This window comes from Phaenicophaeus curvirostris, chromosome 8 (genome assembly GCF_032191515.1).
Source record: "Phaenicophaeus curvirostris isolate KB17595 chromosome 8, BPBGC_Pcur_1.0, whole genome shotgun sequence".
Lineage (NCBI taxonomy): Eukaryota > Metazoa > Chordata > Aves > Cuculiformes > Cuculidae > Phaenicophaeus > Phaenicophaeus curvirostris.
The window spans coordinates 37790106-37816074 of NC_091399.1; the positions used below are offsets into that span (position 1 = coordinate 37790106).

The 25969-nt window shown below is 46.2% G+C and overlaps 1 protein-coding gene across 1 annotated transcript in view; it reads left to right on the top strand.

Annotated features, from left to right (window-relative positions):
* Positions 1-25969, top strand: part of SGIP1 (SH3GL interacting endocytic adaptor 1) — a 54649-nt gene that overhangs the window by 8114 nt on the left and 20566 nt on the right. The window contains exons 2-13 of the mRNA XM_069861973.1: positions 11235-11298; positions 13865-13889; positions 15279-15356; positions 16446-16502; positions 17027-17081; positions 17984-18159; positions 21109-21120; positions 21813-21824; positions 22619-22643; positions 23038-23089; positions 24001-24086; positions 25353-25445. Of these exons, the coding sequence (XP_069718074.1) occupies positions 11235-11298; positions 13865-13889; positions 15279-15356; positions 16446-16502; positions 17027-17081; positions 17984-18159; positions 21109-21120; positions 21813-21824; positions 22619-22643; positions 23038-23089; positions 24001-24086; positions 25353-25445 (735 nt within the window). The remainder of the gene's footprint in view (positions 1-11234; positions 11299-13864; positions 13890-15278; positions 15357-16445; positions 16503-17026; positions 17082-17983; positions 18160-21108; positions 21121-21812; positions 21825-22618; positions 22644-23037; positions 23090-24000; positions 24087-25352; positions 25446-25969) is intronic.

Genomic DNA, 25969 nt, shown 5'->3' on the forward strand with positions numbered 1-25969 from the left:
CTTCATGTTTACCTGTATCCTTTCACCTAGAGACCTCGAGCTCCTTCATGCCATGTGGCTCCTCTGCAGGGAGACAGATGGTAGAAGAAGCTCCATCGATTTTGTTAAATGCTGCCTGGAAATGAAGCCTGTTTTTGTGTCAGGTCTCCTGTTCATATTTTTAGTTACAGTATTGCCATGGTTAATCACTGCTTTCCAATCAAGGTATCTGTTTGACAGCAGACTGTGGGAGGAACAGGACGGTTAGAGGAAAGAAGTGTCTCATCACACTTTATTTTGGGTGTAAACCTTCATCATATGCAAATGTGAATATTGCAGGGGGTTTTTTTAGGATGACCAAATTGAGAGCAAGTGATGGTTTTCCCTGGCAGCTTGCCTGGAGCTGTACCTTGTCCCCAAGGAAGCAGTTCCTGCGTCACACAGGTGACAAACCCAACACCCCAGCCCAGGTGTGCTCTTCTCCACCTGGGAAATTGGGAATGAGAGTTCGTGGAGGGTTACACAGGTGTTGGCTTCAGCAGGGTGGCCTTGACTGATGAGTAAATGGTGGATGGAAGGCTGTAATAGGGAAGAAGTTTGGGTTTTAATAAGTCCTTTTGTTCTGCATGAACACTATCACAGCAAAATTAGTTTGTTTTTCATAGAAAAATGTCAAAATAGTTGCTGGGAGTCTGCAGTGTGTGTGGAGGCAATGAGTTTTAAGGAGATGCCTTTTAAATCAGAACTGTGAGATGGGACCTGCTGCTGGCTATGACTCCAGCCAAGGAGCAGATGAAACAGCAAAGCCTTGCAAAGCAAAGGAGAGGTTTGCAGTGGGATTATTATTATTTTTGTTTTGGTGGTGATGCGGCAATACCAGCATGGGGGATACAATGTGCATGGGTTTTCCCTGGATGCACTGTGTGCAGGGAGCTGCCCCACCAATGGGCCCGAAGCTGCCCTGCAGATGCTTGGTGCTAGGGAAGGGACGGGGGAATCGCAATCATCTCCCATTCCTAACAAACCAAAAACCTCAAACCCCTCTAAAAATAGAAGTCTGAGTGTCATTTGGGAGGGAGAGCCTGTTCTGGACAGCTTCTTAAACAGCACAGCAACCTTTAGAAACGCATCTGGCAATTTTTGTGTGTGTGCCAGCCATGGATGAAAGCCACAACTGTATCCACATTTAATTTACTGACAGTATCGGTGGAGACATTTGTGTCCCACATCCCTCGATGCACACCCAGTCTCTGAGAGTTAATATGAAAAATCTGATCTCTGTGGAAAGTAGACAGTGAGCAATTCTTGCAGCTGCTTTACTGAGTTTGGTGAATAACTTGTGAGCAACAATTTGCATCCTTCTGATGTTAAATAGTCCTTAAAATGCTCAGCTCCATTCCAGAAGAGAAATGAATTTCATGTCCTGTGTGTTGTGGTGCATCCTGCTGATGCTGCCCTTTATTTTAAGGACAGTCTCTGGCTGCTGGCCTGCTCACCAAGCTTTGTTTTAGGGCTGGAGCATGCTCTGAGCTGGGCAGCCCCACTGCATGAGAGGAGGGCTGGGCACCGGTCTGCTGAGCATCTCTGCGATGAAATGGAGACTTTTGGGCTCCTGTATGCACCCAGCAGCGGTGTTGAATTTTGCACTGTGTCTTGCCATGTGGAGAGCCTGGACCAGTATAAAAATACATTTCATATAAATATTTGTATTTATATTCCATATAATTTATGTTTCTGTGGCTGGAGGTATATTCCCACACACTGTAGTTTAAGGCTGGAGTCTTGTCCCTGTGCTGTAGACACAGGTTATTTGAACTGAATAGTGTTTGCAAAAGTGCCAGTCTAATGCCCAGACGCAGGTTTTATCTCCAGGTGTATTTAAAAAAGCCAGTGTGCGCTCCCTCACTGTAATTAGTGCATGCCAAGCAAGGATTTCAGCTTTAGGACTGTGTCATTTCCCAGCCCTTTGAACTCCCAATTCTGGCTGCCACAATGAAAACTTGGGTGTTTTGCAAAGGGAAGAAGATCCAGAGCAAAGAGAAGGGGAATAATGTGAAGGTTGTGGGAATCCAAACCCTTCTGGATACACAGGGGTGGATGTTGCTGCTAAGGGGCAGGAGCAGAGCCCAGTGCTGAGGCTGCTGCTCCAGGGCAGGCAGGACGTGTGCGTGTGTGCCAGCAGCCACAAACCCAGAGGTGGCCACTTGGCCACAGGACTTTCTCTAATTTCTTCTTCACGTCTAGTAGCTGGAATAAGATGTGTATATTTATAAAAGTATTGAATGTTAATCTTAAAACTCCTTAGGCAGAGTTCACCACAACCTGTCCAGAGACTTAATTAGCCTCATGATTGAAAACATGACTATTTCTGAATCAGCCACAGGATCTTGTATTACTTCTGTCCATTAGAATGGAGATTCCTTCGTCATCACATTTCTATTTGCAGGGCAGGTTCTTGAACTCCAATGCAGCCACTCCCCATGTGGTTTTGTTGCAGTGCTGAATAGACAAAGCTCCTGCAGGTGCCCGTCTACTGTTCCTCCAGCCTTCTGGCTGCCCTGATTACTCCCCTGTTAGCAGAGTTCCAATAAAGGGGTTACTCCAGAAGTGTTTGGGCACAAAAACTGAGCAGGACCAGTTCCAGGTGTGACGCTACCTCTCTGCTCATCTCTGGCATGTCCCTGCTTGATGTAGGGCTTGGTTTTGATACAAAATTTTTGATCTCCTTAGTGGTGACCAAGAACATCATCACTGGACCCTCCAGTGAAAGGTAATGTGTACCACCTCTCAAAATAGCATTATTTACAAGGCTCAACAGCCTTGAGCCAGGAGCAACCACTCTTGCTGCAGGAGAGAGTGATCCCAAAGCAGTAACTTGGGATGTTTTATTTCATTCAGACTTATTTGTGATCTTGTTTTAGACTCTCAAACACTGGTAGACCTTCATGTCTTCCAACTGAAATTTCCAATGAGTGAACTTCTCAGCATTTATTTTTATTAAAAACAAAAACAACAGAACCCAACCCCTTTTCTTTTCAAGTACCTGCTTTCCTGAAAGCCACAGGCAAGATGCCAACAATGTTCTGCTCTGGCAGAGAGTGATAAAAGTGGCAGTGAGGGCACCATCCCATTTTCCTCACTTTTTTATTTTCTAAGGAAAAACTGTTGTAAGCATGTAGGGGAATGTAATACATGTCTGCAGGACTCTATTAACCAGATAATTTTTATCAGTATCTTGGAAGCCAAACAGTGTAAAGTAAGGAGCTTTAACGCCTGTCAAGCTCATTATCAAAGATGCATTTTTTAGCCCCCTGTGGCAAAGCTGGATGCAGTAGTTTTGTGACCGTTTGCCCCGGAAACTATTGGTTTACTGGGATAAAAGATGTAGTACATCATGTTCATGTGACAGCTGGGCAGAACTGCCTGTGCTTACAATACTGTGTGTCTTCAGAAAAGCCATACGTATTTTGTTTTAAAAATGACTTTTTATGTACTCTGAGGTAGCAAAGCAAGTAAACTCATGTATGCGACTCCTCCAGCACTTCTGAAGGTTTTTTTCAGCAAGTATTTAGAAAAATAAATTTTCTGACTGGTTAAAACGTAGACTTTGCTTGTACTGGGAAACTACTAAGTCTGGTCCTTACTCTGGGCAGCAGCTGGTTTCTGAACCCCCAATAAGTCAAATATCAATCATAATTATCATCATAAAAAATCTTCAATTCAAGGAGAACTTTCTCATTTCAAACCAAAGCTTGTGCACAGATCAAACATCCATCACACTGGGGACTTGTGCTCCTGCTGGGAAACGCTGCTGTCCCTTGGCCCTATCTCCAGTGGCCCTGTGGTGGTTCCTCCTGGGGTGGAAGGCTGTGATTTTGACTGGTGGGACTTGAGACAAAAAGTACCATACCTGGTACAGCCATGGCATCTTCCTCCCTCTTTGGGACTTTGTCTGAGTGTGGATGTGTACTGGTTGTAGTAGATTTGAAGCAAAATACTATGATCTGCTTCAGGACAGATATCTTTCCGTAAAGAAGTTCTGGGTTATTTCTTCTTGATACAAGAGGAGCTGAGCTGTGAGAAATGCTGCTTTTATTTTGTTGTTTTGTTCTGTTGAATTGGTAGAAGTATTTTCATTGTGTCTTTTTCCTGGAAGCTGTGGTCCTAAAGGACGTCTGTGTGCCGTGGAAGATGGGGCATCTTGGATGGTGGAGCCAAGTGCTTGAGCGGGATGGACCCAGCAGACACATAGGAGAGGCTTGGGGAGAGCAGTGAATCACAGTGCTTGCTGGGGACAGGGAGCTCGAGACTCTGTGTTTCAGAAAGTGTAAAATAGGGCAATTTAGCCCTGCTACGGAAAGGAAACTTTGAGAATTGAGGTGGGGGGGGTGGGGTGGTGGTGGAACCTAAAAGCCAGTCAACCTGAAATAGAGAAGAGTTTAAAACTGATTTCCTCAAGGGGATAAGAAGGGTAATTTATTGACTGAGATGACAGACATTTGGTAAAGAGACCCAGCATGCATTATTTATGTCACTTTGCAGTGAGGATGGAAGGCTAATGCCAGAAATACCCTCGACAAGGGGAGGGAAAAGTAGGGGGAGACCACAGCAGGGCAAACACAAAGCTATTTGCAATACCAGGAGCCTGGTGAGTCTCACAGCCTTTCCTGGGCCAGAGACCAGCATGAGATTGGAAAATACAAGTGCTACTGGTTAAAAAGTGAATCTTTACTAAAACTTAGTCTACTACAATAGCTGAAGTGCACTGCTTTAAATTGGGAGAGGAATCAGGTAACCGTGGAGGCAATGGTATGGTATGTTATTAATTGCTTGTTGTGGTCTTCAATGGTGATGGGTTTGTGGCTGGAGCCTGGAGTGCCACCACGGCAGGCAGCAGGGTGCAGCAGCAGACCCTGTAGAATCGTAACATGGTTTTGGTTGGGAGAGACCTTAAAAATCATCTAATTCCAACCCCTCTGCCATGGGCAGGGACACCTTCCACTGGATTGGGCTGCTCAAAGCCTCATCCAAACAGGTCTTGAACATCACCAGGGATGGGGCATCCACCATTTCTCTGGGCAACCTGTGCCAGTGTCTCATCACCCTCACAGGGAAAAATTCTTCATAATATTTATTCTAAATCTCCCCTCTTTCAGCTTTAAACCATTACCCCTCATCCTATACCTACGCTCCCTGATGAAGAGCCCCTCCCCATCTTTCCTGTAGGTCCCCTTTAAGTACTGGAAGGCTGCTATAAGGTCTCTCCAGAGCTTCACTTCTTCAGGCTAAACAAGCTGAATTCTCTCAGCCTGTCCTCATATGGGAGGTGCTCCAGCCCTCTGATCATCTCTGTGGCCTCCTCTGGACTCACTGCGACAGATCCATGTGCCTCCTGTGCTGAGGACTCTAGAGCTGGATGCAGGGCTCCAGGTGGGGTCTCATGAGAGCAGAGTAGAGGCCCAGAATCCCCTCCCTCGACCTGCTGGTCACACTGCTTTTGATGCAGCCTGGGATATGGTTGGCTTTCTGGTCTGTGAGCACACATTGCCGGCTCATCTTCAGCTTTTGGGGATGCTGGTGGATGAAATCCTTCTCCTCAGCAATACTCTCTACCTCGTCTCATGAAGGACTCGTGTTGTAGCCCCTGCCCATGCAGGACAAGGATGCTGCAGGAGCCCCCTTGGGCTGCCGACACCATTGCTGGCTGTCTCTTGCTTGCTGATAGTCCATCTTCTCTTCTCTATAGAGTAAGGTCTGCAATTAGACTTGTAAATGAAGGTGGTTAAAATATTGACTGTGTCGAGGCAGTATTCAGAGGGCTCAGTTCCTCACCCTGTTATTAAGCCTGCTGAAAGGCTGGTGATGAGCTTTAATACAAAGGTTGGTTTAGGTAAGGCATTTTGAATATTATGTAGATGTATACTAATTTAATTACATATAGGGTGGGCACAACCAGAAATAACATATACTGAAGCAGTGCAGTTATTGAGACTTGAGTGTTCTGCCACTGAGGTTGTGGCAGCTGGGAATCTCTGGTTTTGCCATGGACAAAATATACCCATTTTCATGTAAAATTACATGGACACAGCAGCTGGATCTGAGGTGTAGGTGCAGGTGACTGCTGTGACAAACCAGAGGAAATTTCTGAGCTGACTTGCAGAAAGCATTTGAGATGCTGCTGTTTGGGTTATTTATATGGGGCTTGATGTGGTTGTGCCCGTAGTTCTTAAAGTTTAATTTACCATTTGCCTTTTTCATCTGGATATGACTTGGAGAATTCAGTAGATTTTTATTGCTTTTGGTTTTGTTTTGCTGAGCAAAGGAGGAAAAGATTATTATTTTCTAGTAAAGCAAGCCAAAACCAAACACAAAGTCCTTTGGCTATAAAACAACAGCAGGTTTCCACATCTTTGGATCCAGCAAAGTTATTCAGTAAGAGCACATGTAGGTTTGTGTGCAGTGGGGAAAGAGGATTGCTCCAATCTGCTCCAAGCTATGTGCAAAAAAAAAAAAAAAAAGAAATTAACACGACCAAAATAAAAAAACCACGAACCTAATAGTGATTCTTTCTTATTTCCCCTTATTTCTCCCCCCTCTTCTGTCCCCTCCCCACAGGTCCTTTGCTCTTGAGTCTCTGGCACAGCAATAGATAATGCTTATCTTCCTGCACAGACTAAGTTGAACTAATTTCAGTAATTTTTTTTTTTCTTTAGTCAACATAAAAGAGCGTTTAAGACAAAGATGTTCTGACTGATGTCTGCTGTTTGAGGGGTGTGTTACTTTTATGAGGCACGTCATCCCAAGTAGCTCTTCTGCTAGGACCTTCCTCAATATCTGGGGGTCCGAAAGCAGTTACTCTCACTGCCTGGGGACAGAGTGCAAACAAGTGGGTTTGGGACAACGCAATTATTTTTCTTTCTAGAGGTGTTAGGTCTTCAGTATAGAAGATAAGATATTGGTAGCTTTTGAGAATAAAGTTCAGAAAGCTTTATGGGGCTTAAGGATTAATTGTTATTTATCAGATCCCAATCATTAAGTATACTGGGGAAAAAAAAACGATAAAAGTGTTTGAAATGAGATCCCCAGCACACAGCGGTTAGTATAGCCTTGGCTTGTGGCTGCTCTGTGCTTTTGAGTATGAGCATTCAAAGCTGGGGACTTGATGAGGACTAATGACAGCATGTGAAGCTGTCGTACCTTGGAGAGGCTGGTGGCTTTCTCCACGTTTGGCCTTTGTGGGCAAGGCTGGTTTTGTGGCCGTTGCTATGGTTATGGGTATTCCCACTGCTGTGTGGGTATCAGCGCACAAACAACTCTGGGCTGTTGCGCATGAGGCTCTTTGAGGAAAACCTGCTGAAGGAGGCAGTAGGGATGTCAAACATTCATCCACAAACATTTTAATCTCATGTCCCCTTCAGAAGAAGGATATCCCACCGATCCTTGAGCAGAACGTGCGGGTGAAGTATTTGGTGTTGCCTTTGCTCATGCAGGTATTGGCCTAGCAGGACAGGGCTCTTATTGGTGCTGTTGTGCCTCTTCAAGGAGCATCAACTAAATCACGGCTGAGGGTAATGGATGGCCTTTTGCACTTAGAGACCAGGGACAGCCTGCCTCTGTTTTAGCCATGTAATAACTATGCAGAATGAAATCAGCTGTTGAACTTTAAAACAGCAGCGAGGAGCGCAGTGGCTACCAGTGCGAAGGCAGACTTTGTGCCTGCCCTTCCTCTCTGGTGCTACCAAACTTGCAATAAAGCTTCAGCTTGGTTCAACTCGATGAACAGTTTTAGGGTGCGATTAAAACAGACATGTGCTGCCTCCTCCATGGTGCTGGGCAGTCTGAAAAGATGGGTCTTTTCTTGTATTTTGGATGTGACACCAGGGAGAAGGTTCCGGGGATGCAGGTAGGGACTTCTGTAATTCTTAATGAAACATACTTGAGTGCATTAATGTTCCTCCTGTGAGTAAGGTAGGAAGTCCCAGGGGTGAATGGATGGAGAGGGCTTGAATGGCTATAGCTACAGGGATTTAAATTCTTCCCTTCTGGTGCTGCTGTTAGCTGCATACTGCATCACACCCGTCTTTATCACTCTGGCACTTTCAGTGGCCTGGGACCTCATCCTCAGTTTTCTGACACATCTGGTAGCACTGTAGCAGAGAGATATCTGCGGCTCAAGGCTACGGCGCTGCTGAGCAGAGTTAATATGGGTCAAAGGAGATGTGTTTCTGCATACCATGTATGATCCATGCGTGCCACCGGACTTTAGGAAATCCTTTCTTCTGGGTATGTGCAATGGGACTGGTCTGGAGGAGCAAGGAACAGCTGAGTGTCTTTCCTGCGTGTTCCCTGAGGTGCTAGGTATGGAGTGGGGACAGCTGAAGGAATGGGCTGTGTCTTCAGGTGATGCAAAGAGTTGTTTGTACTGGTCTTACCCAGCTCTGCCATTGCTGGGCCATGCAGATCACCAGGTGTTCCTGCTGTAAAACAGTCTGGATCCAGCGTTTGTTGACTGGGAGAAGTGGGATTAGACCTGCATTAGGTGCTCCTTTAAAGAGCAGTGATTTCAGCTCTTCCATGCTCTGCAACCCACTCCTTGATGTCCCACATGTGCTTCATTTTCTTCTTTCATGCCCATCTTTCTTCCGCCTCACTGCCTCTTCTCCTCATTCTCTCCTGAATTACAATCACCTTTTCTCTTCCAGCAGTAAATTTGTCTTGTCCTGTGAAGTTCCCCATAGCCCATAGTATTTCCATGTATCATTCCCTCTGTGGACAAGGTCTATTTTTTTTTATAAGAATGATTCATATCAGGACTGGTTTTATGGTGCTTCAGCTGCTAAAACTGAATGAAATGAGGCTTGAGGACCAGACCAGTGCCCTTTTGTTCATCACCCCCAGCTCTGTCCCTGCACCATCAGACAGGGTATTTTTAACAGCTCTCTGGGGTGGGGGTGACCAGATAAAGGGAGGCATGAGCTCCTCTGAGCTGCAGTCACCTGAAAGCTGAGCTCTCCTGGATAATCACCACATTTTCCTCCACTGAACGGTGGACCTCCCTGGTGTCACTGTCAGGGGTCAGGCAGGCAATGCCTGGCCCTTGTGAGGGCAGTGGGGTTCAGCAAGGGACCTGCTCCCACTGGCTCTTGACAACAGCCTTCAAAGGAGACTTTCATTTTTGTTCTGCCTTTCCTAAATATCCCTTTTTCCCTTCAATCATTGCCACTTCCAGCAGATGGTGGGTCTATTATATAACTGAGCAGAAGGCTTCATTAATACAAAATTTAGCCAAATTGGGCACTTCTTCAGATTAAGACTAAACAACGTCTCATTTCTGGGGTTTTTCAGCCCTCATGCTTTGAGTTTGGAGGATGAAGTTATTCTAGAGGGTGTGATCAATGGAAATCTTCCTCAGATATTAATAACTTGCTTGAGCCCTGAAAAAAATTACAGGAAAGCTGCGAGGCAAGATGTAGTAAAACCAAGCTGTCCGTGCAGAGTTGCAGGAGGAGCCTCTGGGGTTCAGCATCACTCTCAGCTGCTTGTGCTGCCCTTATCAGGAGGGTCACGTGGACCCTGTACGCTGGGAGTCTGTGGGGTCCCATAGAGATTCCTTCACCCCTGACGATGTAATTATTGCTTTGGGCAGAGGAGGGAAGTGCCCTGCGTGTGATTTTTCAGGAACCTTTGTTCCCTCTTTCATGGGGGGTAATTTCCAACCTAAAAGCTCCATGAGCAATAACAAGGAAAACTGGAGCCTCTCCTAGCCATACCATGGCTGTCTTGGTGCTACACCAAGCTATAGGCTACCAAAAGCCTGAAAGCATCTCACGTATATTTTGATAATATAATTTAAATCCATTGATTTTGTTGTGCTGCGGAAAGCTACAATTTGCTTGTTGCATGCTTCAGTCAATGCCTAGGAAAACAGAAAATAATTCCAATTCAAGGGCATATTCAAAACAGGAGGCAGACCTGAGAAACCTAGTTTTCCCAAAAAGCATCAATAAAATGAACTGTGCTGGGGCACGCAGCTCCTGGGGCTAATGCTCCCACGTTCCTCAGGTGTCCAGAGCCAATCTCAGTGGAGCTACAGGAGATTGGTCTCTTTCAGCATATCACTCGATGTAGAAGCTTGAGGTTTCTTCACTGAATCCTAGATGGTATTTTTGTAAGAAAGCAGGTTTCAGCATATGTATAGCTGTGTGTTTCTGGCACAGCGCACCTTGTATGAGCTGTGTCCCGGCTCATTGCATCAGCGTGAGACAGTGCATTTTCCTCTCTGCAGGACTGCTGCACCCTTGCAGCTATGTCCGATCCATGGCACATCATGTTTGGGTAACTTCCAGACCAAGGCAAAACTCCAAGCAGCTTCAAAAGGAAGAGGGCAGAAATAGCTGTTCTAGCCTCAAGATCCATGGTTTATACTGTCTCCTTTAGCCAACAGAACCTCTAAATTATGCTGTGACCTTAAGTAATTGCTGTCATGCCACTGGCAGTGATGTGTTCGGCAGCATCTGATGAGAGAGAAGCTTCCAGCCCCGGTTGGGTCTCAGCAGTGGGGCTGAGTGCCCATCGCTGGCAGAAAGTCATCTGCAGGAAAAACAAGTGAAGCCAAGCAAAACATGGTGCTTTAAAATGCTCCAAAATCCCTTCCTTGGTGTCCTTGCTGCAAGTGGTTATTAAAAAGCCCTTTTCTGGATATCTCTTATGCTGGAAAAGAGGGAGAAAATTGGATAAACTTGCTTTCCTCCATCTGTTTTTAAAAGCGGTGTGGTGGCCACTGACCCAGTGGGCTCTGTGTCTGCTGGTGCTTCACGTCCAGCTCTGACATTGTTGGTACCAGGTATGGTTTTCAGCCCTGTGCAGATCAAGAATCAATGCAGAAGATGACCAGCTTCATGGCTCAAAATTATTTTTTTTAAACACTGAAGAGGGGTTTCCCTACTGTGCGTGGATATCCACATACAGCACGGAAAAGGAGCATGTAATTAAGATGGTAAACTTAGAAATATTAACTGTAAAATATGCAGTCACACATGCTGAGACCAAGTTAATAAGTGTTAAGTGAGCAAATAAAAGACATCAGCAAATGTACTCACTACCTGCAAAGTCCTGCTGGCAGTTTCTTGTGTTTGGTTTTTTCTTTTTTAACCTTATTTATGAATTACTGCTGACAAGGTAATAAGGGACCTTTTGGAGGTTTCATTTGAAGTGTATTAATATTGTATTCATATTTATATTCCTTCTACCTACAGGACTGAAAAAACGTACAAGGAAGGCCTTTGGTATACGCAAGAAAGAAAAGGATACTGATTCCACGTAAGTCAATGAGACATAAACCACTTTAATGACACTGTGGAGAAAATGATGCCACTGTGCCAGGACAGGAAGGAAGTTGGTACATCACAGGCATTTGTCATCTTGGATCAGGTTTTGTATTAACAAGTACAATTAAGCTGTTTCCCCTCATACATTCAGTGGCCAGCACATAAGATATTTCCTCAGTGGAGCTCCAGAGATAATAAAGCCAGTTCTCCACGTATTTGCAATTTACAGTGGCAGTTAGCGGTGATCAGAAGAAAATTACTCCTCTGAGAGTTTCAGCAGATTAATCTCTGCCCAAACTACTTATTTGCCCATCTGCTGAGATCTTTTTAGATGCAAATTCAGTTTAAACAGATGCTCATTCAGGTAGCAAGGCCAGCTGTAGAGTGAAGGGCTATGTTGTTGGGGCATCTCTAGTGGAGGTGCGCAAGGCTTGTGGAGAGGATGCTCATTTGGCTTTGCTATGGGAGATGGTTTTTCTTCTTGGGAAAACATCCGGCAGGGTTGTTCTCCCCACATCTGGTGCAGGATGATGTGCATGGGTGCAGAGCTGCTGGTAGGGTGCTGAGCCCACCCTGGGGAGGGCTCTTGGCCACCGCTGAGGTAGGTTTGGGGGTGGATGTCCCAAAGCAAAGTGGCAAACGAGCCTGTGGAGCCCATGTGCTGGTAGCATGAAGTAGGGGAAAGGCAGCAGGTATCCCTGCTCCCACATCTGCAGCATTGCCCTGGCCTTTCCAGAACTGCTTCATGTCTGGAACAGCCAAAGCTGTTTTTCTTTTCTTAATTTATTTTTCTGAACTATTTTATACCTAAGCAGTGGTTGGTGAGGTTTCCTGTGTGAAGGGACACTCATTGCAGCTCTGGCCATGTTCCCATGGCCACAGTGAGCCTGGTTGCACGTGCACCTGTGAGACTTTGCCTGTTGCAAATGGGGATGCAAAAATATGCAAGGACCTGAAGCACGTCCTAAAAGAGGGCTGTGCAGCACTGAGCACTGAGTTCTGCTGGCAGAAGGGGGGCCACCACAGGGACTGTCCATCCACCTGCCATCCACCAGCCAGGCAGGCTGTAGGACAGCCAGGAGCTCCAGCCTTTATGGCTTCGTTTATAGTTTATCGGAAGGTTGGACTCGATGATCCAATGGGTCTTTTCCAACCTGGTGATTCTATGATTCTGTGATTCTAAATGGGCTGCTTTGCATCTTCCTCTTCTGCTCACGGAAAATAAATGGAGCCAGGTCTAGGTCCTGCCTTCAGACAGTGCCACGATTTCCACGCTCACAGCCTCCTCTTCGTAGAGGCTGGGGAAGCTGGTGGCACACAGAGATAATGAGTTCTGGGGTGTTCATGATGGTAATGAGCTCAGAGAAAGGTCACTGTGGGGGAGGTGCTGCAATTAGCAAGCAGCAGCGATTAGTACGTTGCGGGGTCGCATCACGGTCATCACCCTGAAGAGCTTTGAGCGCTCTCCAAATCCCCCGTTGGCAGCCAATGCATGGTGGGAGCAGCAAGAGGTGGTGAGTTCAAACAGCCCCTCTGGTCACCCCTTGCCATGGCTGGGCCACTGCAGCCCCAGGGCACAGTGGCGGCCACCACATTGCTGCTGCCTGGCTCCTGGGACAATGCGCTGGATGCTGCAGCGCGGTGGTGAAGGACCTGCCAGCTCTTCCCTCCACTGACTGGGCTTGGGGAGATGAGCACGAGGTGGCATTTCATGCGCATAGGGGAAATGCAGAAGAAGGGATCTTTGCTACTTCCAAAAATATTCAGAGACGCTTGTGCAAAGAGATTAAATACAAGATAAGAGAGAAGGGAGGCAGACGCAAACAAATTGGAGAAGTTCAATGGAAGGCATTATTCTCTGTTAACCCAGAGCCGGGTGGTGGGATGTGGCTCCCTGCAGGGTTTTGATGATGCCCTGAGTCAGACATTAATTTGTGACAAATCTCTGGCAACACATAAAACTTGGGAGCATGTGGGAGGTGGAAGAGCAGCCCGTCTGGTTTTCATAAACATATTTGTCTTTTCGTCGTTAGACAGCTTTTAAATATGACTGCTGAGCCTGCCACGCCATTTGCTGTGACCGAGGTCCAAATCCCATAAGCAGTTGGGGATTAGGGTCCCTAAGGAATCTCATCAATTCTCAAAACCACTCAAAAGAGAAGTGACTGTGCTTCTGGTAGAAGAAAAATAGCTGTATATGTGATATTTATTGTTTTCTGGAAGAGGATGCACATCCAGGGTAGGGCTGTGGCCATGGCATGGGTGCAAGGAAGGGCCAGCCCAGCTCCTCAGCCAGGGATGTGTGATCATTGGCAGAAACGTTTTGCATACTAATAAATCTATACTATAAAATGTCATCTGATAATGCAAGAGCAAAGGCACGAGACCCTCATGTGGGTTTCCCAAGGAACTTGTGACGGGTAATTTGGATTTGCTGACAATTTCATAATTAAACCTGTTGCTGCTGTGGATTCATTAAGAAAACCATTTCCACAGTTAATTAGGCAGTGGTGCAGTCAGATATTTGGGACCTAACACTTCTGTTTTTCTCTTTGCAGAGGCTCACCAGACAGGGATGGCATCGTAAGTATTGCACAGACCTTGGTCCTGCTTCCCTCTCCTGCCACAGCCACTTAAATGCCAATTCCTCCATCAGCCACCATCAGCATTTTGTGAACAGTCTCTTCCTTTCTGTTTAATATAGAAAATGAATTTCAGTAAGAAGTTATCTCTTTAAAATAATGACATATTCCAGGTTCTCTATGAAATTTGCAATACAGAAGCACCCGACGAGTGCTATGGGCAGATGGACCAAGTGTCCTGCTAAACCCCAGCTCTGCATCCTCATTTCTTTTCCCACTAATTGGCTTGAGTCAGATTTGCTGTACAATGAGTTAAGGGAAAATAGCTGGAACAGCTGTTTCCGATACCTATTTTTATTTTCTATATTAAACTGAAAATAAGGAGTTATTTGTTTTTGAATTATTGCTGCTTTTGTTTATGACATTAGATAGAAATGTCCTGGCTAGATCTGGGTAGTAGATTGACCACATCTCCTTTAGCCATTTGATATCAATTTTGCAAATAAGTATGTTGGGTTTAGACTGGGACTGTGCTGATTGTTATTTCTTGAGGAAATTCAGATGTTAGAAGCTCCCCTTAAAATAAAAATGAGACATACTCAGGAGGGAGAGCGATGCTGGATTGCCTTTTACAAAGCCATAGAAAAATTGGGGTGCCAAATTGCTCATTTAGCGAGATCGATTTTTTTTCATACCTGATCCAAGATCCTTGGCTTTGGGCTCACCCTGCATTTGTAAGCCACTTGTTAAGAAATTGTGATTTAAAAAAAGTCCGCAGCTCAGGTAGTGCTTTAGCCACGGCTCTATTCAGCAGTGATAAATAAATGAAATGCAAGGAACAGCCCAGAGCCGTTCCCTCCACTGGCAGAACTGCTATGGGCAGCCTTTTCTAGCCAGTCATGTGTGCAGGGACCTGGGGCTGAGCTTCATGCCCTCTCATTCAGGCTCATATTCTTGATTTTCCGGGTGGCTTGCTCTTTAAGCTTGGTTGCAGGGCAAGACAGGGTCTTGAGTGCTCCAGCAAGCTGAAGGATGCAGCAATACAATTTTTGGGTGGTAAAATGAAGCCATTGAATGTAGTGGAGGGGAATTGGAGGATGGAGACATTTAGTATAATTCTTCCTTCTACTCTTCTTTCTATTCTTACTGTAACATTTGCAGCAGGAGGTGAAACAGCAAACCACTGGCTGCTGAATAGAGCCCTATTACCTGCCCCAGTAAAAGCCATGCTTACTCCTGATGGAGCTACAGCTAAGCCCCTTCTTTTCTTATAAAACCTTGTAGTGCGTTCACTAATTCCTTGTAACTTATTTTTATGTGTTTAAGAAAAAATAATTAAAAAACACCCGATACTTTAACCCTTTTTCTGCCAAACCCCAATCCGTTCCAGCCTCCCAGCCCTCATCCCAATGAGCCACCTTGCAATAGCAAACCTGAGAGTGTGCGTGCAGGAGGAAAGCAAAATTCGGTAAGAAAAACAGAGCTCGATATACAGCTATGAAAGGGTTGTTAAAAACAGTGAGTAATTTTTGTTTTGAAATCTAGAATATAGGAAAAAAACATGTAGGCTCAGTCAGGTGAACAAATGGAACAAGTAAGTCCCATGTAACTGCATCCAGAGTCTGGTTTTTCACACTTGTACTTCTAATGAGGTTTCTCTGTTCTTGGGCAGCATCGTGAGGACCATTGGGTGAAACACAGGGGAGAGGGTGCTGGTGGCCTGATCCAGCGCCCATGCTACTGCCACCCTTAAGTAGTGCATTAGGCCCTCAACTGGGGTCTAAGGTGCTACCTCCAGCAGCTAAAGAGACCTGGGTTATCTAATTTAGGTGCCCAAAATCGAGACCATCACCTAACTTCAGTACCCAATTGGCCTTGCAGTGGTCGATTGGAGCTTTGGGTATTTTTCAGATGCCTGGAGCAGACCAGCAAAGGGTTCTACAGGGAATATAGGGCTAAAGGTTCCTTCCAACCAGAATGCCCTTGGCCCTAAGCAGCAATAACCTGTGTGTATGTTGTCAGTGTGTTGTGATGTGCACTAACACCACATCCCGGCTGGGTTAGCCCAGACACCTCTCACTGCTGCAACCTGGCTTCACCGCATTGTGAAGCGGTGACACCTATCTTGCTCTGCAGGTGATTCAGCTGCTGAATAACACAAACCGAATCCTTCTTTTAGCGTGCTCTGGGGAAGATGTTTATCTCCTGATAAGCAGCGGTGCTACCTGTGCTCAGTGGGCATCAGGAACACCTGCTGCTGCCAGCTGTGTGGGCTGGAACAGCCCAGTGTGTGGAGAAACAGCCGTTTCACTTCTCTTCCTTAACAAATGTTATACGTTCAGCTAATGAACGTGCAATGGAAGATCTTCCAGAAATAGGAAATGCTGTTGTGTATCACTGATGTGCAGCTGCAGAGCAGCTCTCTGTAGAGCCTGCACGGGCAGCTGCAGCAATACCCAGTGGCATCCCAGCTGTGACAAAAAACATGTATAAGGTAGGCTGTATTCTTGTTTCCGTAATTAAAAAGTTGTAAATTTTGTTTTCCAATGTGTTGCAGAAGAAAGCGAATGGGGCCCCGAATGGATTTTATGCGGAGATCGACTGGGATAGATATGTAAGTGTCCCAAAGAATCCACCCTCCACCCAGCATCCCTGCAGCTCCCATCAGGTTGATCTGGGCTGTGCTGCCGTGTTGCCATTTTGGCTTTCTAGGTGGCTAGTTTGGGAAATATCTAGGTCTTAGTTGTGTTCAGATACGTATTTAGCATCTATATATTGATTTAAATAGCATAAAACTGCCCAGAAGCTGGGTGCCTTTAGTGCCTGACACCCTGCAGGTGATTGGAGCACTGCCTGGAGAAAACCCAGGGCTTCAACAAAGCATTGCAAAAAATTTTCAGAAAGAAGGGCCGTTGCAGAATTCTGCCTGAGAAATTTGATCTGCAAGGCTGGGTGCTCAGCCCCTGCTGTTTGCTCTGTGCAGCCCCTGGGGCTGCCAGTGGGCTTAGGCTGCGCAGAGCTTTGCAGGACATCACTTTCTGCAGGTGAAACGAGCTGCTCCATCTTTCCAGAAATAGAATTAACATTCCTAATTGTTTGGGGTTTTGTTTGTTTGTTTGTTTTTTGTGCCCTGTCCAGAATTCACCTGAGCTTGATGAGGAAGGATACAGCATCCGACCCGAGGAACCAGGCTATATCCTTTATTGCTGGCTTCGTCTCTCAGCTTACAAACTGTAAGATGAGCTGGGGTTCATGGGCAGGCCACTGACTCTTTTTATTTATTAATTATTATTATTTATTTTCTGCCTTTTTATTTTCCTTTTGAGCTGTCACTCCACAGCTAAAATTGGCTCTCGGAGAGCATTGCCTCAGGCAATAGATCAGAAGGTAATTTTAATTACCTTTGCTTCACTGCTATGAAGTGAGGAGGTGGCGCAAGCAGCATGGGGCGCACTGCAGTGGGGTGCCCCATGGAGATCCCCATGTCCCACCCCATGTGCAATGGGTGCAGCTGTGGTGCTGTGTGCTCGTGTTTTGTCACAGTGGATGCCGTCTTAAGGCAGAAATGATCTGCACAGCAAAAAAAGCAAAATGAGCAGAAATCAATTTGCAGCTCCTGTAGGATGTCCTGCTAAGGGGCAAGGAGGTGTTGATAACCAGAGCCCATGTTCCTGCCAAATTTGGTAAGCTGGCAGCAGGTTTTAAGCTTCCTTCCCACAGCTGGAGAAGGGTCATTGGAAAAGCAGACTTTCTTCCTCAGCCACTGCTGAAAAATGCTGGTTCTCTGCAGATGATGAGCCAGTGCAGTCACGGTGGGGAGAAAAACCAGACACTGATGGAAATCATTGCTGAGCTAAGCCAGGACTGGCTTTATTGATGTGAGCACCACTTCCCACATGCTCTGCTGGCCCCGGGCTAACACAATAGTGACAGGCATGGCGAAAGGTTTTGCCCCTGCACACTACTCCTTCTCTTGAGCATTTAGGATAAGCATTTTGGAAACACGGAATTCGCATTCTTTAGAGAGTCTTGAGTCTTTGAATGGCAGGGCTTTGACCTTGCAGCAAAAGGAAACTTTCTTTAACTGTGCTCTACCTACCAAAGGAAAGCATTTCTACTCCTCTAGTGAATCTGAAGAGGAAGAGGAGGCGCGCAAGAAGTTCAACATTAAGATCAAGCCTTTGCAGGCTAAAGATATCCTGAAGAGCGCAGCAACGGTTGATGAGCTGAAGGCATCGATAGGCAACATTGCACTTTCTCCATCCCCTGTGGTGAGTTCTCGATGTTTCTATCTCTTTCCCAGGCTGTGAAAGCAGGCAGTGCTCTGTGGGTCTCTTCCTTAGGTGCCAATGGTTAAGTTTACATTTGTGCCCCTATTTATAGGATCTTGTCTATCTGGAGCAAATAAAACTCTGCAGGCAGAGTTCAGATGTGTTGCAGTGATGTTTCCAGTTCAAAATCTCTTTAAAATTCCCTCTCCTGCTCATAAAACATCTCAACTGAGAGCAGAATATATCGTTCCCTTATTTTTCCCCTTTCCCTTTATTTTCAATGTGCTCATCACTCAGGATGTATATCAGATGGGTCTCATCATGATTCCCAGGACAGGGAAAGCATTTGTGTGATCCTCCACATTGCTGCTATGGGATGATAGGGAGACAATTCTTACCCTGAGGTGAACACAGGATTCCTAGAACGGAAGGTCTTGTCTCTTTAGCCTCTCCTGGTATAAATATCATCACCCTCTGGTTTTCCTTGTCAAGATTTCTGTTATCTTATCCCAATCTGTTCAGCTGTGAAAAGTCTTTCAGTGTGGGCAATAGTGTCTTTTCAGATGAAGCTCTCTATGGTTTATAAGTACCTTGTATCTGAAGTGTGAAAGAATCTCAGACGTTAGGGTAAGAGGAAATAAAATTAGTGCATTTTATTTCTTCTTTCCAAACCAACGTAATGTTGTCATTTTTAATAAAAAGTTCTGGGGCAAGTCACTGTCCTTGGAAATGCCGAGTTCTTCTGTCGTGGCCTTGCTTCCCCCCAGTGCTTGGTCCCATTTAGCAATGTGCAGTTCTGGATGCTTTTTATGTTGTGATCAAGGAGTTTCTGCCTGTTCGCATTCAGGACTTAGAAATTGCTGTCGGCTGCTTTGGGAAGCACAAAATAAAAGATTAAAAAAAAAAAAGAGGGGAAAAAGCCCCCTCAAAATGAAAACCAACAGCATAAACCCCCCTCACCTATGTTTAGTGAAAAAAAGGGAAGGGTGAATTTTGGAGACTGGCAATTATTTGCCAAATTAGGTGGATAATTTTGATCGAGAGATACAAACCCCCAGAATTTCTTACTGCAAAACCAAGCTGATTCTGGGTTTGCAAAGTGATCGTCCCAGTAGTTTGGTGCACACAGTTTTATATGCACGTGTGTGTGTTTGTCTGTAGAGATATATATGTATGAGACAACATTATTTTGGAGAAGAGAGGAAATAGTGCAACATTTTAAAATGGGATAAGGAAAACACTAAGAATTTATTTAAGGGGCTAAGTCTATCTGGTGCATTCTACTTCTCTCATGGCTTTTGTTTCTACCTCCCTTGCTTGGGGGGTAGCTGGTGGCTCTGGCACAGTCGCGGCAGAGGTGGGGAGTAGCTGCTCATTGATTCTGTACCGCAACCTGCGGTGTAGGGATTACAGAGGATCTAGCCAAAAAATATAAAGCAACGTTGTCACTGGCAATAAATAAAGATCTATTAAGAAATTATTGAACGGTTACTCTCTGCTTCTAGCAGTCTGAGGTTCCTTGGTTATTTTCATTCTTACTAATGAAATACTTGAGTGGTTTGACGCTGGTATATGAGGGCTAGGCTGATACAGTCAGCAGTTCTTGCAAACCTCGCCTTTTCCAGGAAAAGAAAACTCCACCAAATGCGCATTTTGCTAGATGTGATCCTGTGTCTCCTCTTCGCCATGGTGTTTTTCTTGCTGAGGTGACGGGGAGTTCTGTCATCTGTTAGGAAGGGTTTAGCCCCTGGTGAGCACGCCTGCGTGTGTTAGCATGGTGCAGGGTGGAGCCTACCCTTTGGGCTCTGGGCTGAGACACTCTATGCTTTGCTTCAGGGGAATCCTCGTCCCCCACCGGCAGAGCACAGTCTGGGCTGGAGCAGGTGCCTCCCTGTAAAACAGCGCAGACATGCCCAACTCAGCCCCAAGGGCTCAGGGAAAAGCCCTGTGCCAGGCTGCACAGAAGGAATCATGCTGCTCCTCTATGTCAGAATCCAAAATCTGGTGTACGGAGCCAAAGGGCGCAGATGGGGAGGTGAGCGGTGCCGCCACAGAGCGGCTGGGCACTCCCCAGCACAACGGATCCTGGCAAGCAGCACGGGCCCGGTGGCCTTGGAAAGCACCAGGGCCCTGGGCAGGAGCTGGCTGAAGAAGTTTTGCATCCACAGAAGTTCTGTGCTTTGCTGTCTGGGTCCCTGCCTTTGTCCTGTGCTCATCTCCTGTCTGAAACTAGCTGAAAACCCCTGCTCCAGGCCCCCATCCCTCCTGTGCACTGGCCTCTCCTGGAAGAGAGCAGTGGGACGGGAGGTGCTGTGTCCAAAGGCACTGATTGACCCATCCCTTTGGATGATAGTGCCTTAACTTGAAGACAAGAAGATAACGAACTTCTTGGGGAGCAGTGAGCAGGTTGCACCATGCCACATACTGTACCAGCAATAGCTCAGTGTCTTCAGACCTCCCTGCTCCTTCCTACCAGCAGCACCTGCCCTCTTTGCACCATGGCAAACTCGGCCCCAGGAGTGGGGGCTTTGTACCACTCTGAATAGTCACTGGGCAAAGCTGATAAGACATAGCCTTAAATTTAAATGCTTAAGGGTAAAATAGTGGGTTTAACTGTCCTCTTATACAGACCCTTCCAAGAAATGAAACAGGTTGGGAAATGGCTTCATCTGTAGCTAGTGGGGTTCACTAACAATGAAGCATATGAGTCCCTTCCATAAGGTGGCTTAGATGCAAGTTTTTGTTTCTCTGGGCTTTACCAGTCTAATCTGCTGTCTGAATGAATGACAGCCTGGCTGGATGTGCATACTCTGCTTTGCTCTGTGTTTAACAGTTATACACCTGATGCTTCTGTTCCTAAAAGAAATCTTCTATTTCTCTGTTTTCCCTTGATAGAAAATATCTTATATTCTCTTTTTTTTTTTTTTTTATTTTTCTGCATCCTTTTAGAGGAAAAGTCCGGTAAGAAATACAGTTTCTTATCTCTCATTTTTTTTTAACACAGTCTTGTGTTCTCCTGTTTGCACAGTCCCTGTTTTGCATGTCTCTACAGCTGAAATGTAAAATGCACATAACAAATCCTATCATTTTGGAAGGAACGATGTTTACTTTTCTTCTCCCTTGATTTAATTTAGAGTATTTAAAATAGAGCTAGGTCATTTGTTTGCTTTGAATAATACTGGTAAATTACTCGTGTAATAGTGGTAAAAGGGCTGGGTTTTTTTGACAAGCTGTACAAGGGCAGTCTTATCTGGGCATGTGTTGTGACACCTCGAAAGGTATGTGAATGGAAAAAAAAAACCCAACCCGATCAGGGGTCTGTGACCTCTGCTGCTACGGTACCACTGTATGTGATAGTGACTGCTTCCCCCAGGGGTCTGGGCTTCCAACTGATCGGAAATCCAAATGGGAAAAAAAATCACCCATCCCATGGGGTGTGGGTTCCCTCTGGGGTCTCTCCAGGCACTGCTGTCCCCCTGCCTTGTGCACTGCGTTTGGGGTGACCACCAGCCCATGGGAGCAAGGACTCCCTCTACACTGGGTGGCCTGCGAAGCTACAACTGCAGGGTGTGATGGGCACTGGGGGACTCGGGGTGCTGACCTGTTGCTCTCTGACCAGGTGTCTCTTCTCTCTTCCTCCTTGCTGACCACAGCGGCGCAGCCCGGTAAGCGAGCTCCCATGCCTGCTGCTTCTGCCCTGCCGCTCTGGGAATGAGGGTGCTGGCGGGGTCAGAGTCTGTCCTGGGATTATGTGGCAAGCACAGAGTGGGTGGAGTGGGGTGCTGGTACCATTAGCCACACCATTGCAAGACCCCAGGTGGTGGTGGAACCTTGTCCCCTCTGCCAATGCAAAGGGGTCCCCAATGATGGGCATCCTTCACAGCTTGACCTTGATCCTTGCAAAGCACCTGCAGTCCCTGCTCATGGTGTTGGGGTGTCCCTGCTGCCTGTTCCCCACCAGTGGGACTCCTGCTCCCCTCTCCATTGTGCAGCCCCAGCTTCTGCTATCTGAGGGGGTTTTGGCTTTTGCTGTGCATGGGTGTGTGTGTGTTGCGTGGCAAAAGCGAGAATTTAGATTGCATTTTTTGGCTTAGATCAGTTTGGAGTCATCACATGTGAGGATTTTGGATTTATGCCATTTCTCATGGGGTGAGGATGTTGGTGACCCCTATAAGCCACTGGCAGTCCGGATGGCTGTGAAGGCATCACTGCCAGGTGGTGGCTTTATTTGGCTCAAAATCCACTCGGTAAGGTTTTCTGCTCCCTGGAAGCAAATGGGATTTCAGAATACACACATGTATCTGGGTATATTTCAGCTGCATACAGTAAATGTTACCTTAGGCAATTCCCGATATCATCTGGGCTGTTTTCCTCTTGTTGTATCCCTCCACGGGTAACAATTGCAATGCAGCCCCGTGTTCCTGTGCATTCCACTTACCTCCTGTGTTTCTAATTCCAGGGGACAATTAAAAGGAATTTATCCAGTAAGTATGTTCTGCAGCCCTCAAGAACAGTAGTTATGGCAGTGTGGTGGTGGTATTTTGGAGAGGGAGGTGGGGAAAGGGAAGAGGTTAGGTTTGCTTTAAAAGTGTTCCTGGCAGAAATGATGGCACCCAAATATCTTCCTTAAAGAAGGCCATATGGGACATCTCTGGGTTACCCTATAGAAACAGTGCAGCTCCCTAGTCTACAGAAATAAAATCTGAATTAGTAAAACAAGGCTTTTACTGCCAGCATGCTCATAGCAGGTGTGGGGCGGGCCATGTGCTGTGCTGGTGGCACACTTGGGATGAGCCCTCCTGCAAACCTGGGGTCTGGGTGGGCTGGGGTGATGCTTTGGGGAATGGCTCTAACCCCGCACTCTGTCCTGTGCCACAGGTGAGGAGATTGCGCGACCCCGGCGTTCCACGCCGACACCAGACCCTGCCAGGTCAGTACAGGCTCTATCAGCACAATTATCCAACACAGCTACGTTCAGACACATAATTTTAAACATTTTGATGGGCAATTACACATCTACATCATTGCTCAGTGGCAAGTATCTGTTCTCACCTGTAGATTTTGATTTTTTTTCATGTATACCTGGATAGATCAAACCCAGAATAACACAGCAAATTCAATGTGTATTTACTGCCATACCAGTGTTGCCTACCCATCTCCTAGCTGAGCTGCCCCAATTTGGCTCATCAAAAACACCACTGCAGAAACATCACTTGTATAAGTTTTTAGGCTTGTGAGAGAGCCAAATGTTTGTGTTTGATGTTTCAATAAGCTGAGCAAATGCTCCGTGCTGCAGGATGCAGGAGGCACAGGGAGCTTTGGGTCCACAGGCTCATTGCTCGGATGTTGTGTGTGTAAATGAGGAATGAGGGAGGGTGAAGCTGCCTCAAGCCTCATGGATAGGAAGAGCTGGCAAGCGTGTGCTATGGGTATATGTATTGATTTAGGAAAGCAAACAGACTAGCTGATATGGACTGAAGCCAAATCTCACTAGGAGCAAGCTCTGTGCACCTGCAGAGCTGGACTCAAGGTGCCGTGGACCTGAGCATGGTCCGTACCTTGATGAATTTTTTCCTTTTCCATGCGGTCTGGAGTAGCTCTAACTAATCCTGAAGCAATCCCCAGTGCCTCAGTGACTGCTTGGATATCTAAGGGTTTGCATCGTGGTGCTATGGCTGGTGCCACTATTCTCCTTTTTACTTTCCTGAGCCCTGTGTTTTGCAAGGTGCCTGTTAGGTCAGAATATAAACACTCCCAGAAAATACACATCCTTGCACTTAGACACCAGGTTTGAATACAAATCTGAACCTCATTGTTCCCTTGTTTTTTCTCATCCCACAGCAAGAAAGTGGGAGAGGACCCTGCCGCACTGGCACCGCTCTTCGGGCCCCCGCTGGAGTCGGCGTTTGAGGAGCAGAAGTTGGACGGTGGGTTTTGGGACATGGGTGGCATCTCCTGGCAGTGGCCACTGGCTGTTCCATGCCACAGGGATGGTTTGTGGCCCCTGGCTCTGACAGCAAGCAGGGTAGCCCTGGCGATCAGCCCCACAGCCTGCCTCGTAAAACAGAATTAAAGCAGAACCAGAAAGGCGGGTAGTGGCATTGCATGCAGTGTGGGGCTTAGGCTTATACAGATTATAAGGAAACAGAGCAAGTATTTAAGTCAATTAGTTAATTATGTGGTCTTGAGACAGAGCCTGAAAGAGAGCAGCTACAAATATTAAAAATACTAACTTTCAAATGAAAGCCTGGTTTTGCCCGTTTGGCAGGCTCTGATGTGTCTCAGTGTGGCGTGTGTTTAACAGCGGTGGCCGATCTCTTCTGACACTGCGGTAGCATTCCAGCATCACACTAATTCAATTGCAGGAAGATCTGACCGGAGCTGTCTGTCAGTGCTTTCCAGCTCCCTGCGCCTGTGAAGATGTCATCTTAGTAATGGCATTTTTTCCCAGAAGCAGCGTTCCGCTGGACGGGAGTACAGGGACAGTTTACTTTCCCCCAAGCCTTTTTGTTTAAAAGCTTTCCCGGCACACAGCCCTCTTGCAAGGCTTGTTCTCCCCAAAGAAAAACCCCATTCACCCGCCGGAGCATTTTGTTCCCAGAGAGGTCTCCTCCCAGAGGCAGCCAGCTCTGCTCAGCTGTCACGAAATGGCTGCTGCCACTTGTAGCTTCGTTATGCCTTGGAATTAATGACTCTGGTTAATTCTTTTAATCAAAAATACGTTTGCATGTGGTTCTTGACACATGAGCTAATAAAAACAGTGCAAAGAGTTTAAATGGGGTATAGAAAATGTTTTTCCCCCCCTACATTTTGTGTGTATATAATTGGATCTTTTCATTTTAATACCTGTTTTTTTCTTAGTATCCTAGAATTCCAGACTATTTCTGCAATTCATGCAATGTTTCAGTTAATGTAATAGGCTTCCAAATATGTAAACGGCATTGTTTTGTTTGTCAAACAGTATGAGTGTCAAACTAATTGCATGACCTGTTTAGAAATCAGGCAAGCTTGTAATTATCTAACATTACAGAAAAATTCCTGTCTTTTAATTAATGGGAGGTTTCTGTCACTGTTTAGTATCCTCTCTTTACAAGCCTCAGATGAAAGCATCTCATCTGTGTGTTTTGATGTTTGTAAGGAAATAGTTTTATCAATGCCCTTGCATGTGTATTTATTTATTTTTGATTTTTCAGCTACTCTGGATCAGCCTGAGATATGGGGATCAGTCCAACCTGTCAACGCAAGCGTAGAGTCCCCAAAGCTACCAAGACCTTTTCCAACTGGAAGTAAGTGACCTTGCAGGTTATCAACTGAAAATAAATGAATATATGCAAAAATCAAATCAAATCTTTCACTTTTCCTCTTCCAGACTCCTGTACTGTGCAAATCTGTGACACTTTAATCCCATAGCAAGTTGGGAGGGGTTCTTACCCTGGCTTGACTCAAGCTGCAGCGCATCAGGGTGGAGGAAAGACAAGGGGTTGATAAGGGATGGGTTGAATAGTACCCAGGGTGGGAGAGATGATGCCCGTCCTCCGTGGGGAAACGTGCTTCTGCCAGCGTGTGCTCAATTTGCAAGGTGAAACATCTCTGGTCAGGGCAAATGACCTGCATGGAGCCAGCATTTAAACCTGCCCTGCCCTCAGAGGGAGGAGGACCTGATTGTTCATGTTAATGTTGCAATAATTTGGCTCGCAAGGTCGGAAGCACTGGTTTCTCCAGGCTAACACAGAAAGGGCAACTAGACCCAAATCCCCAGTTTTCCTTGCAGCTTTCCCCACGGTGCCTGGGGCAGCCAGGGAACCGCTGC